Source organism: Heterodontus francisci, chromosome 18 (assembly GCF_036365525.1).
Source record: "Heterodontus francisci isolate sHetFra1 chromosome 18, sHetFra1.hap1, whole genome shotgun sequence".
Classification (NCBI taxonomy): Eukaryota; Metazoa; Chordata; class Chondrichthyes; order Heterodontiformes; family Heterodontidae; genus Heterodontus; species Heterodontus francisci.
Genome location: NC_090388.1, coordinates 23,195,456 through 23,218,118, shown reverse-complemented (window position 1 = coordinate 23,218,118; position 22,663 = coordinate 23,195,456). Strand labels below are relative to the sequence as shown.

Sequence of the window (22,663 nt, the reverse complement as noted above, 5' to 3'; positions counted from 1 at the left end):
AGCAAAGCCTCAACGGCAAATTCAAAATTGCCTACCTTACCAATTAAACTATTCTGAGGTAAATAAAAGCAAAATACTGCAGATGCTGGAAATCTGAAATAAAAACAGGAAATGCTGGAAATACTCAGCAGGTCTGGCAGCATCTGTGGAGAGAGAAGCAGAGTTAACATTTCAGGTCAGTGACCCTTCATCAGAACTATTATGTATTATTATTATAAGCTATTCTGAGGGGCGTAGATAGAGTTTTGAAGAGAGGTTAGAATGTTTGTGGTATCAACAGTACCTGCTGAGCAGGCACACAGCTTGTCAGTAAGTGATAGACAATGTGAACATGGTGACCTCTGCATTCTGGATATGGAAAGAAGTGAACAAGTAACTATATGACCTGAAAAAGGATTGCATTAATAAAGTGTGACCATTGTGTTAACATAACAAAGATAGTCGAAACTATCAAGGTAGATAAGTACAAGTCAGCTTGAGGAAGTTGTTAACACTTCACTGAAAAGTAACGCCTAAGGCATTTGCAGTCCTTCTCGTAGTTCCCCATTCTTAATGCAAAAGCAAAATACTGAGGATGCTGGAAATCTGAAAAAAAAAAACCCAGAAAATGCTGGAAATGTTCATCTGGTCTGGCAGGATCTGCGGAGAGAAAAACAGAGTTAACATTTCAGGTTGATGACCTTTCATCAGAACCCGTTCTTCAGGCATTGATTGAAATCCCATTTGCTCTCTTCACAGACAAACCGAGGCTAGCACCCCAAGTGTCACTGAAGAACATCATTTACCTCAGCACTTTCGACACCACTCTCATGAGCACCCGACAACCACACAGATACACACACTGGGGGGAATTTTATGCTCCCCTTGCAGCGGGTTTGGAGGCAGGTGAGCATAAAATCAGGTGGGATGATGGCAGGGCAGGGGGGTGGGGGAGGTGTTGTCGTCACTATCCTCCACCAAAATTTACTCCGCGGCAGAAAGGCCTGTGAATGGCCTTCCCACCCTGCTGCCAATTGAGGCCCTTAACTGGGCAATTAACCCCCAATTAATGGCCTCTTCTATCCGCAGCCACAATTACCTTTGTATCGGGCGGCCCTCTTGCTGCATGGGAAGCACGACATAAAAAAACGTGCAGGCTGCTTCCCAGCTCCAGGGTGGGACATGGGGAGTCTCTCTTGTTAAAAGGCACTGAATACCTGAACAAGGGACCCAGCATCGGGAAAGGGCGGGGCCTGCTACCGAAACCCATCCCCTGTCCTCCACAACCCCCACCCCATGAGACCCCTCCCACCTTGATCTACCTAAGGCCTGGTTCCAATGACGCTCCTCGGCCTCCAGTGTGTGCTCCTGCAGCAGGAGCCACTGCCTCCGCGGAGGCACTGTAGCTGCTGGCCTCTGATTGGTCGACAGCGCCGCAAGGCTAGGACTTCCGGAGACGGGATCCTTGATCCTGTGGAAGTCCACATAAGTGCCTGATTGGCACTAAATTCAGTGAGCCTTCCGGAGAAGAGGTGACACAAAGGTCACAGCATCAGTTTCTCCAGATGTAAGACCCCTGCCACCAGGATAAATTCCCCCCATTCTGTCGGCAGCAGATAATAAGTTATTGGAGGAATCACAGACAGTTAAGTCAGCAAATGTTGGGTGAAGAAGAGGAAGTATTGACGGGGAGTAAGGAGGAGCAAACAATTTATTCAGAAAATTCCTGGTGACTTAGGGCCCACGGTAGAGGATGAAGACTTCAGTTGGGCCTGCTTAGAAACAAAGGATCAGAATTTCCCCCGAGCTGCTCCCACTCCACCACCATAACTACACCAAGCATGTAATGGAAACCACATTTGTACACATAAACAGGATTTCCATTGCACTTCTGATGAAGTATGGGAACAGATATGAGGACATGCTGACCAGGGACAGTTACAGCACATAAAGAGTTCTAATCAGCCAATTGAACACATAGTCTCTGCCATCTCCAACTTGAAAGAGAGAAAGAAATAACTTGCATTTCTATAGCACCTTTCAGGGCCTCACAGTGTCCCAACTGTTACACAGCCAACTTTTGAAGCGTAATCACTGTTGCAATGAAAGGAACCACATCAGCTAATTTGTGGTAATCAGCTTGAGGGAGTTCACTGATATGTGGTTGCCCATACAATATATTTCCACTGAGCAAATTGCTACACTTGTATCTGCTGTGATGAACATGATGATGCAGACAATAGTTGCATTGGGGTCATCTCTCAGCACTGTTGTCAATTATCTTATGACTGCTTTGAGGTCTTAAAACCAATGAGGAAGTCAGACCAGATTTAGCATATTGTGGCCATAATTGCACAGACATTCACACATCTCTCTGCTGCCCACAGCTAACTGTGAGTTCTGAACGGTGGAGGAACATGCTTGCACAAGTTCACGTACAAATTTATTTAGTGGTCCACAGCAGGGGATCTTGGAGTTGGCACTAGTGTTGGCAACTGGTATTTGATCATGCAATGACATGACCAAGTGACAGGTGTCAGCACCTCAGATAGCCACTGCATTGATGCTGCTGTACAAGACTTTGTCACTGATAGAAGTAGTCTTCCACCTGTATCCTTTGCAACTGCACTACCACAACGGTAGGACTCCTTGCAATCATGGTAGATGTGAGCACTGGCAACTGGATTTAAGTAAAATTTCAAACCACAGCAAAGGGAGCCAGATTAGTAAGAGTACTAAATACTTGTTCGCAAAACAAATTGGTTCAATGGTTTATCCATGCGATCATATCCTTCATTGATAGTTCAGGGAAATTCAGTTACTTTGTGAACAATATAAAATGGAAGGCAAAACAAATGTTTGTGACAGTAGTCATTACACATACATTATACAGTTGGTTATGTTAGCCAAAATTAAGCAAAGAGCTGTGAATTGAACTGTTTCCTATCTTGCAGTCTTTTCATTGTGATGAACTGATCAAGGCTCCTGCACAAAATCATTATATTCAGCCTTTGTTATGAAAGTGCTTCTGTTTTTTGTTAAAAATATTTGTGAAGAATTCATAATCAAGCTGAAGAAATGTTAGACCAGTTTCTTTTCAAGAGGGTCATCAAGAGAACACTGAAAGAACTATTTTGGCAACAATGTTTACTGGTTGTCACATGACTCAAGATAAAAATAGAACAGAAACCCAGGTAACTGAGGAAGATGTGTGCAAAGAAGTGGCAGTTGCGCGCCCCTTGACAGGACAAGCCTGGGAGCAGCAGTGCGCACCTGCGAGAGCAGCAAACTCGCAAGCTTTTGGTTGTAGTGTCGGTGTTTGCCTTCTGGAATGAGAAAGTTAGCGCCTGTTGCTGAAGAAGTGTCACAGAGGAAGAAACCAGATTCATGCTGAATGTTTAAAGAGTCAAGCCTGCGGAAGGAGAAGAGAATTCCCAAGGAAGGAGAGAAGACCACAACCCAGCTCAGCTTTCCAGCACCTCTCTAAAAGACCCTGAGAAGTCCACTGTGTCATCTTATCTCGTCTCCTGTGTTTGAAGAAAAGTCTGCTAAATTAATTCTCGATGCCACCTGAAAAGAATTGTTCTAAAAGATCCCAGTGACCCGTCTACATGTACTCGGAGGCAAGACTGTATGCCAGTTCTGGAACACAACATATCTCATCTGCTGTTTTTTTCAAGACTGAGCAAGTATTCAGCCCAAGCATTTTTTTCTCTGCAACAGAGCTCTGAACAAAAAAATCCCTTTTATTTTTCCAGTTAACCAGTGTATGCATGTGTGAGTGTGAGGGGCTAAGATAAAAAGGGAAGCTTTAAAATTTCTATCCGCATGTTTATGCTTTACTTCATTACTGATTAAGACTTGTTTAATAATAAATTGATAATTTTGTTGCTTATTAAAGAAACCTGGTTGGTGTGTTTTATTCTGGCAAAAATAGAGTATATGACTGACCATATCGCTAAGTGGGAAAATTTAAATATATGTTGTGGCCTGTGGAGAAGTGGAACTTGAATAAACAGTGCACTCCTCCCACCTTGGTCGTAACACGTGTCACACAACTGTTCTTCATTCATGTGTTTGGGGAAGCCTAATTGGACCACAGTTTATGGAGCATGAAACAAACAGGAATGCGTTTGCTCACCTTTACAGGAGCATATAGCAAAGGTTCCCCCATAACAGTGTAGGGAGCTGAGCTGTTGCCTCAGTACACTAAATGTGGTCTCTAAGGTGTGCTTGATTGGATTTGTTCTTAACACTGGTATTAACAACCATGGCTTCAGTGTGTAACTCATATTGCCCAGGAACCATCTATCCATCTCCCAGAGATAGTACAGGAATGCTTGACTGCTCAAGCATATAGGAGTCATGGTCCCCTTCTGCCCAAAGGAAATTACTATTCACATTTAGAATTGTTCTTCGAGCAGAATACACTGTTTGCGCAATCAGGGAACAATGTCTATATTCTTGAGAATCCATCAATTTGAAAACTTTCAGAATTCCCTTGTTGCTTCTGATGGGAATCTTATGCCAAGTTCAAGGTCCATTAATGTGTGTAAAGCAAACTTCACTTACCTATCTTATTGATGATTGTCCCACATATTGACTGCCTCTAGTAATGCTCCCTGTGCTCTTATAGTCTTCCAGTCGCATAGTAGTTCAATTCTGTTCCTTTTACTGCCATAGACAAAGCAATACTTATTGTAGAATGCACCTGCAGGCCTTCAGATATGAGGGGCTGAATTTTGCTGGACCCTTGACACCGCGGGTCGCGGCGCAGGGCCCAGTAAAATGCTGCGGGGCGAGGCCCGCCTCAACCTGCGACGTCGAGAAGGGCCTGCTGCATATTACCAGTGGCAGTGAGACCTCGGTGTGGCCCCCACCCCCCTGCCACACGGTGGCAGCACCACAATTAGCATATGTTAAAAAGTACTTACCTTTGCTGATTATGCAGCCTGCCTCCTCTCCACTGGCACTTCCAGATTTTTCTCTGAACAGGCGGCCGTTATGTGCCGCCCCGCTCACGATTTGAAAAGCCGGCAGGTCTTCATAGGCAGAAGTTGTCGCCAGCGAAGGTATGTTCTGTTTTCAGGGGTCTCCCTCTGCATTACGGAAGGGAGGATGGAGGGGGGATCTAATTCTGCATTCCTAAAGGGAGGGGGGATATTCAGGGGTCTAACTCTACATTCTGGAAGGGAAGAGGGAGGAGGGGATATACAGGGGTCTAACTGCATTCCTAAAGAGAGGAGGAAGGAGGGATATTCAGGGGTCCAACTATGCATTCTTAAAGGGAGGGGGTCTGGGATTACTGGAGGGAAAGCTGTGCTGGCATGAAGGGAGGTACCATGTACCATCCCTCCATTAACAGTGTTTGTGAGGGGGCAATGGCACACTAGGCACCAGAAAGGGCAGGAGAATTAAGGCTTTATGGATGGTGGGGGCAATCGATTCAGCTGGTAGGATCTTGATGTGGCCAAGATGGGCAATGCCATGGCATGCTAAAGGCCTGCTACCCGACCCGAACCCGATGGGACCTGACGACATGTGTCAGGTTCGGGGTGGGTTGGGTCAGGCCAGGTTTGGCTTTCGGGCTCAGGTCAGGCCGGGTCCGGGTCAGGCCAGGTCTGGGTCGGACACACACAGTATTAATTGAACTTGAAAGGTTGTTTAAAAAGATGAAGATTGGAGCCACAAAGTCAGTGATTGTTTGGTCACGAGTTAAACAGAAACCCAAGGAGTTGTGCCCAGACAGATTGTGCCACACTGTACCAGTATCTGTATTGCTTAAAATAAACACAGCAATTGTCTGAAGGCTCAGAAAATATCATTATATATTACCTAGACTCCTGCTTTACAGGTTGAAATACTTGCTGCAAGTTTATCCAGTGAGCAGCTGAGATGCAGAGACCAGGAAGGTCCTGAGTGATTAATTATTATAAAATATACAGTATTTATATAAAAAATATAAAATGATCACTGTTGGGACTCTAGTCTACACACATACAGTACTGTACTGTCCGATGTGGTTCTGTCGTACGGCACGCCACATAGTTGATCCAGGAAAGCAGCTGATATACCTGTCAACACCAATCAATGCCCTTTTAGGAACCTTCGAATACATGAAGGGTTCAACTTTATTTATCACGCGGAAATAGGTATGGCTTATCCTACATTGTGTGATCCTCTGCTCCTGAGGATCCGTATGCGCCAGAGGCAAAATCAACAGGCAGGTGTGATCCACGTCGAGGCCCCTGGTCGTGAGCAGCAGCCCCCAAGGAGAATCCACCATTACATTTGCCGTGCATCTACAGGCCCCACATGACATACCATCGGATGTCAGAGCACCAGTGTAAGAAGAGATTGCGCGTATAGAGAGGGTGGTGACACATCTCTGTGCCCTGTTCAAGGGTGACCTGCAGCCTATGGGCTCCGATGGACATCCCATGCCTTTGTTCCTCATAGTGGCAGCTGTTCTCGAGCCTGATGCCTCTGCAGCCTTTTAGGGTCCACCAGAGGCCTTTGTGGGGTCACACAGTCAGCAGTGCACCGCTGTATCAGGGAGGTCACCAATGCCCTGCACCGGAGGGCCAGTGAGTATGTCTGCTTCAGGACGGACTCTCACAGCCAGGCCCAGAGGGCCATTGGTTCTGGCACCATTGCCGGAGAACCATTGGTTGTAATGTTCATAGACTGCACTCATGTGGCCATCAGGCCTACTGCCAGGCTACCACCTGCAGATGTCACCATTAAAGGAACCCTCTCAATCTAGGTGAAGCTGGTATGTGAACACCACAGATGCTTGCAGTGAATGTGTGACCGCTTCTCAGGCTGCTGCCATGATACCTGGGCCTTGTGCCAGTCCTGGCTGCCATCATTGTTCACTGAACTGGCTCAGATGGAGGGGTGGCTTCTTGGAGATAAGGGCTATCCTTTGCAGACATGGCTCCTGACACCAGTGAGAGACTCCACCACTGCTGCAGAGGAGAGATACAACGCCAGCCACTGAGCTACATGAGCCACCATTGAGCAGGAGATCAGCATGCTGAAAGAGTGCCTCCAATGCCTGTATGGACAGGGTGATGCCCTGTACTATGGGCCGAAAAGGCCAGCTCCTTTCTTTGCTGCTCTGCACAACTACGCACCCAATAGAGGCCAGGCCTGGCATGATGAGGAGAGACATCAACAGGATTCCTCCTCGGACTGTGAGGAAGCTGAGGACCTACAACATGAAAGACGCATGGGAGGGCAGATGACACCCGGGCTCTACACGCAGGGCTAGCAGTGAGGTAGGGATAGTGGCTTATCAGACAAAGGCTGTCTGCTCCTTAGGAACCGACATGAGCTCTGCAAGCCACACATCACCCTCGCTCACCTGCTGTGCACCAGTCCACATCTGCAGCATCCCTGTGTTACCCATTAGAGGCAGCAGCTGACTGAGCCAATGTCCATGTCACTGCATCCGTGGAGACGCTCATGAATAATGGTGGCATGGCAATGATGTTATTGCATACGTCGAATCATTTGAAGGGCCAACGGTGCAAAGGGCTGTGACATTGGTGCTATATGCTGGCACAAATCATTTACACAGAGAAAAGGACACACACGTTGGTGAGGAACATTTAGTGAAATACGTATTTATATTGCTGTGACACCCGTGCATTCCCATTTGTGTCAGTGTGTTCTCTGTAAACCTCTGTAATACCTTCTATGGTCTATTTAAGTCTCATGTCCTGGAATGTTCGAATTTAAGATTTTTCACCCAAGTGCAGCACGCTTACAAGAAGGAATGTTACACTTGAGTGGAAGAAGAGGATCACAACTTCACAGGACACTGGGACACAGCAGAGTAAGTATATGGCAGCAAAGTGGAAAGTGCTGGGGTAACTCAGCAGGTCAGGCAGCATCTGTGGAGAGAGAAGCAGAGTTAACTTTCAGGTCTGTGAACTTGGACAAGTTAACTCTGATGCTGCCTGACCTGCTGGATTTTTGCAGCACTTTCTGCTTTGCTGCCAGATTGACAGCAGCCCCACTCTTTAGCAGTCAGGTAAGTATTTCTTTGACAACTGTCAGAAAGCAGGTACTGGGGTGTTTAAAATAGGGCCCCAGCACCCGCTGCACAGCTGTCAAAAACTCTCTCGCTGCACCGAATGTCCCACCTCTTTCCATGTAATATGGGGAGGGCGGCTGAGCCCCTTAATTCTAATGAGCCCCCACGTGTAATATCGTGGGGGCTCTGTGATGGCCGCTAAATGCGGGCACCCCGCTGAGTTGAAAATAAAATTCAGCTCGAGGTGGCGAGTATCGTGACCTTTTTGCTCATACACTACTCCTCTGTTCTGATTCTTGGCAGACAGACATTCTGCCTGGGGGTTATCTCCTTTTAGGTTATAATGTATCCTTTGCCTCTGTACTTACAGGCATTTAGCTCCTGGTTCTGGTCCTGCTGCATCTGCTCCCCTCTGCCTTCAGCTCCTACAGCAGCCATAATCCACTGGTGACACTAATGTTCCTATTTTTGATCCTCAAAGGCTGAAATGTATCCTAGGATTTCACTGTTCAGCTGACGCTATGATCTGTTGCAGATATTTTTCATCATTAGCAGCAATGTCAGCTGGAATTATTCCAGTCACTAGTACTACAATTGCTATGTAACACCACATGATGCTAGGCTGTCACTTAACAATCTTTGGATTGGTCTTCCCCAGACCTTTCAGTTTTTTTGGTGCACCTGATCAGTGTTTTTAAGCTGTTAGAGCAAAATAAAAAAATGGAGAATTAGCAATTATTCTACAGTCAATTCAGTTTCACAGACAGAAAATCACAACCATTCTGCTCCTACGTACATTGTTTCCTTTCAATGTTGTATCAAATCTCAAAACTGAGCTTTTTGGATGTTTTAGCACATCTGAACAAAATATGTTCTAATGTGCTACATTTATGTAATCTGATAGATGCTGTCCTTTAGATTATAAGTCTATATATTAAATATGTGCAAAATGACAAAAATTTATACACAAATTACATAGCTAAGCTTTACAGACTTGATATGAATCAAATGTCTTTCCATAAAAAGAAAATTGAACTCAGAAACTAATAAAAATTGTCAGTCTACTTTAGCCTTGTTTACACATATCTGCACAATCTTCAATTCAGATCACTGCTGATGTTAGATACATTTAAAATTCTTTTTACTCTGCAGCACATAAGGTAGCTAACAAACCAGTACTTGCTAGTAGTAAAAAAAAAATCTGCTAGCAACTTGGTACAAATATTTATCTGACCTGTGATAAGCAATAGCATGAAGCATACCAAAAAGAAAGTATTTAAGCAAAAGGTTGTTCGCCGAGTAAATGAAAGCATAAAATATGAATAAGTTTTCTTAAAAGATTCATTGGATGGAAACCGTGACAGATGTTCTGACACTGGCAAGCATACTTTTTGTTCTAAACATTTATATGCAAGATTAAAAAGCCTTGTAAAGTGTAAATGTAGAATTCTAAGAGTTGACCAAAAATGCCAAACATATTGCTGAAAGATGTCAAAATCAAAGAAATAGTTACTCCTTCCAAACCAACCAGGATGTTGTCTTAATTCAGAAAGGATAAGCTGATAAGGAAAGCACTCATGTACCAAAGAATCCCAAAATTAATGAATTACTTTTGAAGTGTAGTCATTGTTGTTATGTAGGCAAAAGCAGCAGCCAGTTTATAAACTATAAGACTGCATAAACAACAAATGAAATCAATGACCAGTTAATCTGTATTTGGCATTGGTTAAGGAAGGAATATTGGCCAGGATACTGCAAGAACTCTTCTTCAAGTGTTCTTCTTCAAGTAATGCTAAGGGATCGTTTGCATTCATCCAATCAGGCAAATGGGACTTGTGTCCTTAATGTCTCTTCTGAAGTTTAGTACCTCTGACAAGGCAGCACTCCATCATCAGTGCACTTAAGTTCTCAAGGTTTTTGAGTGGCCCATAACTTTCTGATTTAAAGACCAGAGTGCTATAAACTGAGCCAAGTTAACACTTGTACAAAATAATCAGTGTAAAAACTAGTCATAGTTTCCATACATCCCATTTATTCATAATGTGTTACAAGTGGGCAATTTTGCAAACTGACTTTACTGAAGCTTAGATTTGGGCTAAATGTGTGAAGGAATCCAGCCATAATAACGGGTTATAAGGTTGAAAGGTTATTTTCCTATGAATTAGGGATTAAAAAATCAAAAGCAGGGTTCATCTTCCTCAAAAGTTAAAAGAGTTTCATAGGCATGCCTCAACATGCCCCTATGGCTTGCCTCATCTTAGAGCATATAGGCAGCTTCTGATAAGAGGGATTCACTCCTAAAAAGTCATGAATCTCATCACACAGTGGAACATTAATAACACAGTTTGCAGCTGATAATGTAAGCTACCACAGTGTAATAGTTGATAAGATGGTTTTATGCAAACAGCCCAAAACCACAGTCAACTGAAATTTTGACAAAATTGACCAAACTCAAGAAACAAAATTTTGGTGTTTCATTCTATATTTTAGTACTTGCCAAAGTAAAGAGCAGATGTCCTGAACTCAAAACATCTTACAATCTACATCAGAAACTGAACTGGACCAGCCACATAAATGTTGTGGCGCCAAGAGCAGGTCAGAGGCTGGGAATTCTGCAGCTCTTTGAGGAAGATGAACCCTGCTTTTGATTTTTTAATCCCTAATTCACCTCCTGACTCCCCAAAGCCTGTCCACCATCTACAAAGCACAAGTCAGGAGTGTGATGGGATACTCTCCACTTGTCTGGATGAAAGTAGCTCCAACAACACTCAAGAAGCTCGACACTATCCAGGACAAAGAAGCCCGCTTGATTGGCACCCCATCCACCACCTTCAACATTCACTCCCTTCACCACTGATGCACAGTAGCAGCAGTGCGTATCATCTACAAGATGCACTGGATCAACTCACCAAGACTCCTTCAACAACACCTGGCAAACCCACGACCTCTACCACCTAGAAGGCCAAAGGCAGCAGATACATGTGAACACTGCCACCTGCAATTTCCTGTCCAAGCCACACACCATCCTGACTTGGAACTATATCGCCATTCCTTCACTGTCGCTGGGTCAAAATCCTGGAACTCCCTTCCTAACAGCACTGTGGTTGTACATACACCCCAAGGAGTGCAGTGGTTCAAGAAGGCAGCTCACCACCACCTTCTCAAGGGCAATTAGGGATGGGCAATAAATGCTGGCCTAGCCAGCGACGCCCACATCCCATGAAATAATGTTTAAAAATCATCCATAGGCCGTATGAAGTGCTGATGAAGTATGATTGCATCATCTAAGTGAACGCTGCCCCATAGACAGAAGTGCAGAAAATGAATGTTAAATTGATGATAAGGTGGTGCCACAATCAAATTAGTAACATAAAGTGGAGCTGGGAGATTATTGGCATACCGACTGTATGATTAAAACCTAAACGTTATAGAAACATGCAAGATTGCAATGACAGGGGCGTTTGTCAATTATGTAAGTGGGAACATTTGTAGAACTAAGGTGAAAGGGTTGATCAGTGGGACTAATTGGATAGCTCATTGAAAGCGCAAAGTCGCGATAGCCCAATGGCCTCCTTCTACACTGTAAGAGTCTAATGTTTATTGAGTGGATTGTTAGTAAAGTGTGAATGTGGGGTTACGCTTTGGTTCTATGAAGTGTAGAACTGAACTATATTTTGTGGGCATGTTTAGCTGTATTTAGCTTGCAGCATGTGCAACGATTTCCTTGGTTGAATTAAAGAATTCCTACAATATGAGACTAGATAGACAAGCTTTCCCAAATATTCGGATCAAATGAATTGCTGATTGTGGGATATCAGTTTTAACACATTTCAACCCAAGGTTTGTTTTGTATTCCAATGTTAATCATGCATCAACAGGAGATACTCTGAAGTGTAAAACATGACTTAAATTGGATTCACACGAATCGAACTCGAGCTTCAGTTCAGATCAATGCATCGGTGCGAGGATTGCTGCTGTTTTTGTGTTTCCAACAAGGTGAAGTTCAAAGCGAGCCCCGGTTAAAGAAAGTGTGGCTTTCGTCTTTTACAGACTGTAAGTAGTCCGTTGTTGAGGCTGTAAGGCAAAGAAAAAGCAACGTGCCTCATGACCTTATTGTTTGCATTTGGCCGTCTGGTTTGGGTTGTAAATAACTCCACAGGTTATGTGCAAGTTCAGATTCTTGCGAGACAAAAGTTCTGCAAAGCTCTTTCCTCTTGATAAAAACTCAAATCAAGGTTAGAAAAATGACAGGAAACCCTGGGTAAGTATATGGGCGAAGCCGTGCAGACTATTAAAGCACATCCTGGCCCTCCCAGTGCCTGACATCCGCACTTTCCTCTTTCAGAAAACCACAAATCCCGCCGCTCTATTGTTTGCTCCCTTCTGTGAACAAGTGACTTTTGTAGAATATCTAAACAATTTACTTTTATCAAACTAAACACAACATCCCAATCGACGCGTTCGAGAGAGTTATTCAATGTGAAATTTCTCATGCTTTAGTCTCGCGATTGAAATTCTCAATTCTATTCACAGAAAAGTAACCCTTCCACTTGGCAATTAGTCAATGTTCCATTAGATGTTTTTAAATATATGTATATATAGAATTATAGGGTATAATGCAAGCTTTGCTTGTGCATTTTAGAAAATGTGCTGCGCAATGCATGTTAAATATTTGAAAGCTGACAGTGACAACAGAAAGCAAATTACATAATAGTTACTCAGAAAATAACAAAATAGCACAGCGCACAGCTGATTCAGAAAGGAGAAGGTGAGAGTTTGGAGGTACACTAAAAATACACACAAATTAAGAACAAGCGAGGAAGAGGAGGACACAGAAAGGGAAACTGAACAAAATAAAGTGGTGGAGAAAATCAAAGTGGAGAGAGACGACCGAGAGCCTAAGATTTGAGAACCGAGGGGGGAATGAAGCCAGAGGGAGAGGTAAATAATTGAAAGGGTAATGAAAGAACATGAGACAGAAGAAGGGAAGATGGACACAAACATAAATTAACTGTGTACAGATAAAGCAGCTAAAGAGACCCAAGATAAATAGGGAAGGAGAAAGTGGAAAATGAGAGCAGTGGGTATAGAAACTGGGAGTGAATGGGGATAAGAAGTTTGACAGAGAGGCGGGGAGGGTAGAAGGAAGGCGGCACAATTAGAAGAGGTAAGGAAAATAAATAGATTCCAAAAAGTGAGAGTAAGTCTGAGTGAAGGAGCTGGGAGGGCCAGTGGAGTTGGGAGGGAGGGGAAATCATAGGGGCGAAGGGATTGTTTCGCCTGCCCCTGAACCTTTTACGATAGATTCAATTAATGCTGGGATTTGTTCCTGCTGCAAGGCGGAGAGACTCTGTGCTGCAGCTTTAAGTCCCAAGTCTGGATTAATACTTTGGAAAGAGCCGAGGAAATTCACTCTTGATTGAGGAAGTCGATGGAAACGGTTCAGTCGAGTCATTGGGTCACAATGGCAGCGTGGGAACTACTGTGCGCACATCACTGCATCTCTCTGCAAAAACTCACCGCCAACATCCAACATCAACCCCAGTCCACAGATTCCACCCGCTGTTACAAATATATGGATAATTCTAGCGGATTGTTCCAATAGATCCATCTGGAGGGGGAAAAAATTGCAATCAAGAAAACCTGAAGGATTCTTTGGAGAACATCTGGGATTTTTCTACGGCCCCACCTGAAGAGTTTGAATTGTGCAGAAGTTCTGTCTTGAAGAGGTTCTTAACGCCGGTCGCTAGGAGGGGTACAGAAATTTTCATTCTCGGATTTGTACAGTATTGTTGTAATATACCTTATGTTCTATTAGCCCGGGAGGATCGCTAGATAAGAACCATAAACGCAATGCTGGGATATGAAACGGGGTTCATGTTATTGTGGATGGCATCCAGTCTAGTCAAGGTGAGCTCCAGCAAAGCTGCCTGCCAATTGGTATTTAATATTCATGTGATCTTGTGTCTACTCGTCTGAAACTTCTGCAAAGTGCTGGGCTCCCCGGTTTCTTGGAATTCATTTTTGCAGCTCTCAACTAAACGCCAAAACGTGAAATATAATAACTGTTATTCTTTTTTTAATGTTCTTGAACTAATCAACTTGCTCCGTAATCCCTTTATTTTTCAGTATGCTGAACATTTTAGCTTACACTTCTAAGTTTTTTTTTCAATGTCTGCCTGGGGTTAACTTTAAATGGGATGCGTGTCCATGTTGCTTTCTTGAAGCAATGCGTGAATTAATTGATTTTTTTTTTGTTATACCTTTATTCCAGTATGGCACTGTGGAGGCTGAGAGATGTCCGGTTAATGTGACAGAGATCAGACAGTCCGGGGATTCTATTCATGTTCACTGGAGCAGCCCGGGCAGTCCCTGTAATTACAGCGTGTCTTACAAAGTTAACCAGTCGTGGGTTGAAAGCTGCAACCCAGCTCCTTACACCGGGGATTACTATGAGTGTGAGCTGAATGAACTGGAGGCAGGCACGCTTCACCAGCTCCTGATTATGTCGCTCACTGATGGTTTATCGGCAAACGTAACGGTGCAAACAGGTAAGAAGCGGGCAGTTCAGCGAAGCTTGGCACACCTGTATGTGGAGAGATTGAAAAAGAAAGGAGCAGGGGAAAGTTTAAATATATATAGTTGATTGCTTTCCTATGATTTACAAATCGCGATATTATCGGATAGCACACCTTCCTGACGTTTGCCGGGATATTGCACCTTATATATTTTCCCCATTTAAAAAGATCATTGTTACAGCCTTACTTTAAAATCCCACATCTTCCCGAGGTTAAAATAGAAATATACCCGAAGAGAATAGTGAGGGGTAGGGGTGGGGGCTGATGATAATAACCTGTTTCACCTGAAGAAAGAAACAACTTCCTCGGACTATCCAGCAACTGTTGAGTGCACTAGGGAAGGTGTCCAAATAGGCGACCACTAGATGGAGTCTGGAAACCCCCATCCCCATGTGTGTCCTACAAACCCATCATTCAATCAGCCTTTAGAAATACCAAAGATAATTGTCAATGATTTCTCACCTGTAGTTAACTCACCAGTCAAATTGGGATGGAAGTGACTTTCTATGAGACTGAACAAAAAATTACACAAATTTGACTGACATTAAATGCTGGATTTCTTTTACATTCGAGTGCCAAGAATAGAGTAAGTACAACACGGTACTTTTATTCAGAGCCGTACATTTTTACATCTTCTACAAAAACTATGTAGAACACTTTTCAGGCAATTTGAAAATAAATCGAATGTCTCTAATTGTTGATGACAAACTGAAATGTAGCCTGAAAGATTGATTGCTATTTCACTAGATGCCCTTTTATCTTCGAGAATAAAGTTGACAAAAGAATCCCTAGTTGCCTAGTTTCTCTCTAATAAACATCGATTCCGTGCACCTTAGATGTTTTTGACTTTGTTAATTTTCAAGGGCAAAAGCTCTTTTTGAGGAGAGGGGAATTTTAAGTGCTGCAGCCCCCTTTGGGACTGTACTTTGGCAGCTCGTCGCAACAATAGACCTGTATTTGGGCCATACAAGTGCATACAGATGTTAATGGCAAGGCAGAATAGAACAGTGGTGATATTACTGGAGACAGGCCAATACCCAAATATGCAACAATGGTTTAAAGTTGAGTCCAGCCAGGAGTGGTCGAGCCCCGCCAGTTCCTAAACACATTGTTCCTTTGTTCTAACGGATGTTAGAAAATGCCCAAGTGTTTTATTTTCGTGGCCAAGTAGATTAGATAAGTAATGTGCTTCCGAACTGAGCATTCGAAGCACGCAAACTTAAATCTACAGAACTCACCGCGTTAACGTCATTGCTGGTGCAGTGCATCACAAAATAAAGGATTGTGTTCTGTCACTCATGCACTCTTATCAAGAAAGTTGTTCTTTTATATTTGTATTATTATGTCTCAGAAAAATCGATCATGCTTAGATATATATATATCTAACATCGATATCTGATTTAACAGAATTCTTAATAAATGGACTCAGTTCCATCCATTTCATAAAACAGTTTTGGTTTATTCTTTGGAGGGAAATAATACCTCTGACCCAGAATTGTATAGCTGGGAAATGAATTCCCCCTCTTGATACTCATATACAGGAACCATACCAGAAAGAATGGCCCGAGTAACCAAGAAAAGCTAAAGCAACTTTTTGGCCTCAAGAGTTTGGAATGTGGAAGGGTTTGCCACAAGTGGTGATTAATGCTAAAAAAAAGAATTGACCTGGATAATTGTTTATAAGAGAATAGGAACGGGTAAGGGAGGAAGCAGAAAATCAGACCTCCAAAAGAACCTTATTTCGGCATAATGACCTTCTTCTGTATCAACATTTCTGTTTCTATATTAATACAATTGCAGGGGTATATCCTTAATAAAAACAAGGGAGCCAACGACTTTGAAATCTGAAAGAAAATCTGAACGATTTCAATGGTCTGAGTTAGATTTCGGAAGAAAGGTTGGTCTTCTCCAATGGTGTTCCTCTGAAAACATCAATTTGAGATCAAGTTCAAGGCTAATTGCAAATACTTTTTATTATTAGAAGAATTTATATAGCGCTTTGCACGACCTTCGGGCGTCGCATAGAGCCAATTAAGTACTTTCGAAATGTAGTCACTATTGTAATGTAGGAAACAAGCACAAATGCACAGCAAGCTCCCACAAACAACAATGTGATAATGAAAAGATAGTATGTTGTGTGATGTTGATTGAGGCTATCTTACATTGATAAGCAATGAATATTAATCTTTAAACTTAAAGTATTGCTGTCACCAACACGATATAGCATAACTGCAGCAAGACAGAGAATAGGAATGGTACAGTTGGGGGAAAGACAATAGATTACAGAAACTAGAAAGAAGAGGCAAACACCAGAAGGTAAACAAGTAATTAAAATAAATAGACAGGTATCGATAGTGAAGCAAATAGATCTTATAAATTTTGTTGTTTCATTCTATATTTTAGTAGTTGCCAAAGTAAAGAGCAGATGTCCTGATCTCAAAACATCTTACAATCTACCTTAATATAAAAGCAAAATACTGCAGATGCTGGAAATATGAAATAAAAACAAGAAATGCTGGAACCACTCAGCAGGTCTGGCAGCATCTGTGGAAAGAGAAGCACAATCTATTTATTTATTACAATCTACCTTGCCTTGCTTACATTTTACCTTTTACCAGACAGCAAGTAACATTTGTGCCACACAAGTGCCAGGCAATGGCCATCTCAAACAAGAGAGAATCTAACCATCTCCCCTTGATGTTCAATGGCATTACCATCGCTGAATCCCCCACTATCAATGTCCTGGGGGTTACCATTGACCAGAAACGGAACTGGAACAGCCAGATAAATGCTGTGGCTGCAAGAACAGGTCAGAGGCTGGAAATTCTGCAGCGTGTAACTCACCTCCTGACTCCCCAAAGCCTATCCACCATCTACAAAGCACAAATCAGGAGTGTGATGGAATACTCACCACTTGCCTGGATGGGTGCAGATCCAACAACACTCAAGAAGCTTGACATCATCCAGGACAAAGCAGCCTGCTTGATTGGCACCCCATCCACCACCTTCAACATTGACTCCCTCCACCACTGACACAAAGTGGCAGCAGTGTGTATCATATACAAGATGCACTGCAGCAACTCACCAAGGCTCCTTCAATAGCACCTTCCAAACCTGTGATCTTTGCCACCTAGAAGGTCAAGGGCAGCAGATACATGGGAACACCACCACCTGCAAGTTCCCCTCCAAGCCACACATCATTCTGACTTGGAACTATATCGCCATTCCTTCACTGTTGCTGGGTCAAAATCCTGGAACTCCCTTCCTAACAGCACTGTGGGTGCACCTATACCCTAAGGACTGCAGTGGTTCAAGAAGGCAGCTCACCACCACCTTCTCAAGGGCAATTAGGGATGATCAATGAATAAGGGATGGTGCAGGAAGGAGGGCTTCATATTTCTGGGGCATTGGGACCGGTTCTGGGGAAGGTGGGACCTGTACAAGCTGGACAGTCTACACCTGAACAGGACTGGGACAAATACCCTTGCAGGAAGGTTTGCTATTGCTGTTGGGAATGGTTTAAACTAATTTGGCAGGGGGATGGGAACCTGAGCGCAGTCTTAGATAGGACAATTTCAGGGCAGGGAAGAGAAGGCAGAAAATTAGCTAGTGACTCTGAAAGACAGAAGTCGCAAAAGTCAAAAAGTGTACAGCACAGGAATTTGGCAATGTTAAAGGGTATTTATTTAAATGCAAGGAGTATAGTAAATAAAGCCAATGAGCTGAGGGCACAGATAGACACATGGCAACACGATGTCACTGCTATAACGGAAACATGGCTTGAAGAGGGGCAAGAATGGCAACTCAACATCCCTGGATATCGAGTTTTCAGATGGGATAGAGAGAGAGATAAAAAAGGAGGGCGTGTAGCATTATTACTTAAGGAATCAATAACAGCTTTGAGGAGGGATGATATGCTAAACGAATCATCAAACGAGGCAATAAGGGCGGAGCTCAGAAATAAAAAAGGGGCAGCCACACTACTAGGAGTGTACTATAGACCCCCAAATAGTGAGGAAGATAGAAAAACAATTATGCAGGCAAATTTCTGAGTGCAAAAACTATAGGGCAATAAAAATTGGGGATTTCAACGACCTCAATATCAACTGGGATATGAAGAGTGTGAAGGGCACAGAGGGGACAAAATTCTTGAACTGCATTCAAGAGAACATTTTTAGCCAGCACGTAACAAGCCCATCAAGAGGGGGCACAATTCTAAATGTAGTCTTCGGTAATGAAGCTGGGCAAGTGGATGAAGTAACAGTGGGTGACTATTTTGGAAATAGTGACCATAATACAGTTTGTTTTAGCATAATCATGGAAAAGGACAAAGATGAAACAGGAGTAAAAATTCTAAATTGGGGGAAGGCAAATTTTACGAAACTGAGAGGTGACCTGGAGAAAGTGGACTGGATACAGCTACTTGAAGGAAAATCAGTGGCAAACCAGTGAGAGGCATTCAAAAGCGAGATACTACAGGCACAGTGTAGGCATGTCCCTACAAAGATAAAGAGTGGTACTGCCAAATCTAGAGCCCCCTGGTTATCTAGAAGCTTACAGGGTAAGTTAAAGCAGAAAAAGAAAGCTTATGATGATCACAAAAATCTTAATACTTTAGAAAGCCTAGAGGAGTATAGAAAGTGCAAGGGTGAAGTAAAAAAGGAAATTAGAAAAGCAAAGAGAGGACATGAAAAATTATTGGCAGGTAAAATCAAAGAAAACCCAAAGATGCTTTATCAGTACATTAAGAGCAAGAGGATAACTAAGGAAAGGGTAAGGCCTGTCAGAGTTGTACAAGGGAACTTATGCATGGATGCAGAAGATGTGGGCAGGGTTCTTAATGAGTTTTTGTCTCTGTCTTCACAAAGGATAGGGTTGATGCAGACATTGTGGTTAAAGAGAAGTGTGAAATATTAGATGCAATAAACATAATGAGAGAGGAAGTACTAGAGGGTCTGACATCCTTGAAAGTGGATAAATCACCAGGGCCAGATAAATTGCATCCCAGGTTGTTAAAGGAAGCCAGGGAGGAAATAGTGGATGTGCTGAGGATCATCTTCAAATCCTCACTAGATGCAGGGGAGGTACCAGATGATTTGAGGTCTGCAAACATTGTATCATTGTTTAAAAAGGGTGCAAGGGATAGGCCAAATAGGCTGGTCAGTCTGACCTCGGTGGTGGGTAAATTGTGAGAATTAATTCTGAGGGATAGGATAAACTGCCACTTAGAAAGACATGGATTAACCAGGGATAGCCAGCATGGATTTGTTAGGGGAAGGTCATGTCTTACTAACTTACTTGAGTTTTTTGAGGAAGTAACAAGGAGGATTCATGAGGGTAGTGCACAGGTAGTTAGAGTGATGAAGAAGGTATTGGCTGAGGTACAGAATACAAAAGCAGGGATGTAATGCTGTAACTGTATAAAATACTGGTTAGGCCACAGCTGGAATATTGCATACAGTTCTGGTGACCACATTACAGAAAGGACATAATTGCTCTGGAGAGGGTACAGAGGAGATTTACAATAATGTTGCCAAGGCTTGAAAGTTGCAGCTATGAGGAAAGCTTGGATAAGCTAGCGTTGTTTTCCTTAGGACAGAGAAGGCTGAGGGGGTGACTTAATTGAGGTGTACAGAATTATGAGGGGCCTAATTTAGTGTAGACAGAAAGGGCTGTTTCCCCTAGCGGAGAGGTCAATTACCAGGGGCACAGATTTAAGGTGATTGGTAGAAGGATTAAAGGGGACATGAGGAAACCAAATTTCACCCAGAGGGTGGTGGGTGTCTGGAATTCACTGCCAGGAAGGTGGTGGCAGCAGAAACCCTCAATTCTTTTAAAAGGACCTGAAGTGCTGTAACCTGCAAGGCTATGGACCAGGTGCTAGAAGGTGGGATTAGATTGGTCGGCTAGTTCTTTCGGCCTGCAGGACACGACCAGCGGAATAGCCTCCTGTGCCGGAATTTTTCTATGGTTCTATCTCATTGTCCAAGATCCTCCTTGGCACAACCTGACCCCTCAGAACTCAATACTGAATAAGCGTGAAAAATGTTGAAGAGAAATTTATCAGAAAAGACGATTAAAACTCATTAATTATAAAAGGTAGAAATAAACAGACATTGCACTGGATAGTAAATTGGAGCAGTATAATTTGAGGCATCGTTTGACAAGAAATGTTTAATTTCTTCATCAAATCTCTTTTAATCTCAAAAGCAAAATAATGCCGATGCTGCAAAATTGAAATAAAGCAGAAAATGTTAGAAATACTTAGCACGTCATAGAGCATCTGTGGAGAGAGAAACCAAGTTAACGTTTCAGGTCGACGACCTTTCATCAGAATAAAAGCAAAATACTGCGGATGCTGGAAATCTGAAATAAAAACAAGAAATGCTGGAATCACTCAGCAGGTCTGGCAGCATCTGTCGAAAGAGAAGCAGAGTTAACGTTTCGGGTCAGTAACCCTTCTTCGGAACTGACAAATATAAGAAAAGTCACAGATTATAAACAAGTGAGGTGGGGGTGGGGCAAGAGATAACAAAGGAGAAGGTGTAGATTGGACCAGGCCACATAGCTGACCAAAAGGTCACGGAGCAAAGGCAAACAATATGTTAATGGTGTGTTGAAAGACAAAGCATTAGTACAGATTAGGTGTAAATACACTGAATATTGAACAGCAGCAAGTGCAAACCTGAAAAAAACCTTTCATCAGAACTGTTCCCTGTCCACTGACGATGCCTGACCTGCTGAGTATTTCCAGCATTTTCTGTTTTACCTCTTTTAATCTCACCTTGATTTTGTTTTAGACCCGAAACCACCCCAAAAATTTGAAGTGATCAAAAGTAGAACAACCTCCACCAGTCTCCACGTTTCTTGGACTCCAGCACCTGGGAATATTGATTTGTATGAGGTCAGTTTATTTGGAACCGACAATGGAGAAACTCGGAAACTCCGTGTCCCCGGTAGCTCCCTCAAGAAAGAAGCCACTTTTCTGACATTGACACCTGGCAGCAGGTATCGCTTCACCATAAAGGCGCTTGCTGGAAACAAGAGTCGTGATGGACCCCACACTTTTGGATCCACAGGTAAGTTACAACCCGACAAAAAAATCCATGAATTTTTCTGACAGATTTAGTGAGGTCTATCACATTGGGAATAAAGTCAGCGAATAACCGGGACTTCATTACTGATTGTACAAAAGTTTCTGGCGTTTTGCAAGTGTCCTTTTTGAATTACATTGTCTATATAAGTATCAAATCACTGTCATTTCCCGCTGCATTGCTGTGTTGCACAAAAAAAGAACAGGAGTGGTTTGGAAGGATTAGCCCGATGGATAAATTGTCTTCTCCTAGACACAACAGCATCGTGTTACCTTAGAGCCATTTTTTTTTTGTACTAATACGCTCCTGGTGCGGATTCGTAGCCGTTGGGATTGCTTATTGGGAAATCAGAATGGTGTGATTCCTGCCCTTATGATCCTGAATGGATCAAACATCATGGGCTGTATTTTCCCAATATGGCTGGGAATACAGAATTGTATATTCCTCATTTTGTTTTAGCATAATCGCTGAAAAGTATTGATAGGAAAACAGTGATCAGAAAGGAGTTGCAACTGAAGTTTCACTCAACACTTAGTTACAAATACTAATGCACCACAAAGAAACAGGTAGCATTGTCCTCAATCAACAACTGTGGGGCATAACCACCCAGTGATTAAATAGGGTCCGATTTTAACTCTGTGTGAGTGGGTGGGTTTTGAATGAGTTAAAATCTCGCCCTGTACCTGTGCGGGTCATTGCATGCATCCAATTGACATAGATACTTCTATTTTAAAAAGGGATGAATATAGATTTTACATTGTATTTGAATTTGTGGTCACAATCCAACTTAGCCTTGCTGCTGCACTTGCTTTAACACTTCATGGAATTCAATGTTATTAATGTGAGATGGTAGATTTTAGTTAATAAATGATGACACTTTGAATAGGTTGATGTGAAAGAGCGGAGAGACAATGCAGCTTCGCAAGGCCAAGACATACAATCTCTCCAGGGGCAGAAAAATCGCTGCG

The 22,663-nt window shown here is 42.9% G+C and overlaps 1 protein-coding gene across 4 annotated transcripts in view; it reads left to right on the top strand.

Annotated features, from left to right (window-relative positions):
* Window positions 1-22,663, top strand: part of ptprb (protein tyrosine phosphatase receptor type b) — a 111,353-nt gene that overhangs the window by 19,111 nt on the left and 69,579 nt on the right. For 3 of the 4 annotated variants that reach the window (XM_068050420.1, XM_068050419.1, XM_068050418.1), the window contains exons 5-6: window positions 14,298-14,574; window positions 21,402-21,680. In XM_068050420.1, the coding sequence (XP_067906521.1) occupies window positions 14,298-14,574; window positions 21,402-21,680 (556 nt within the window). Of the gene's footprint in view, window positions 1-13,282; window positions 13,934-14,297; window positions 14,575-21,401; window positions 21,681-22,663 lie in introns of those variants that run through there. The other variant, XM_068050421.1, reaches the window with a different exon arrangement.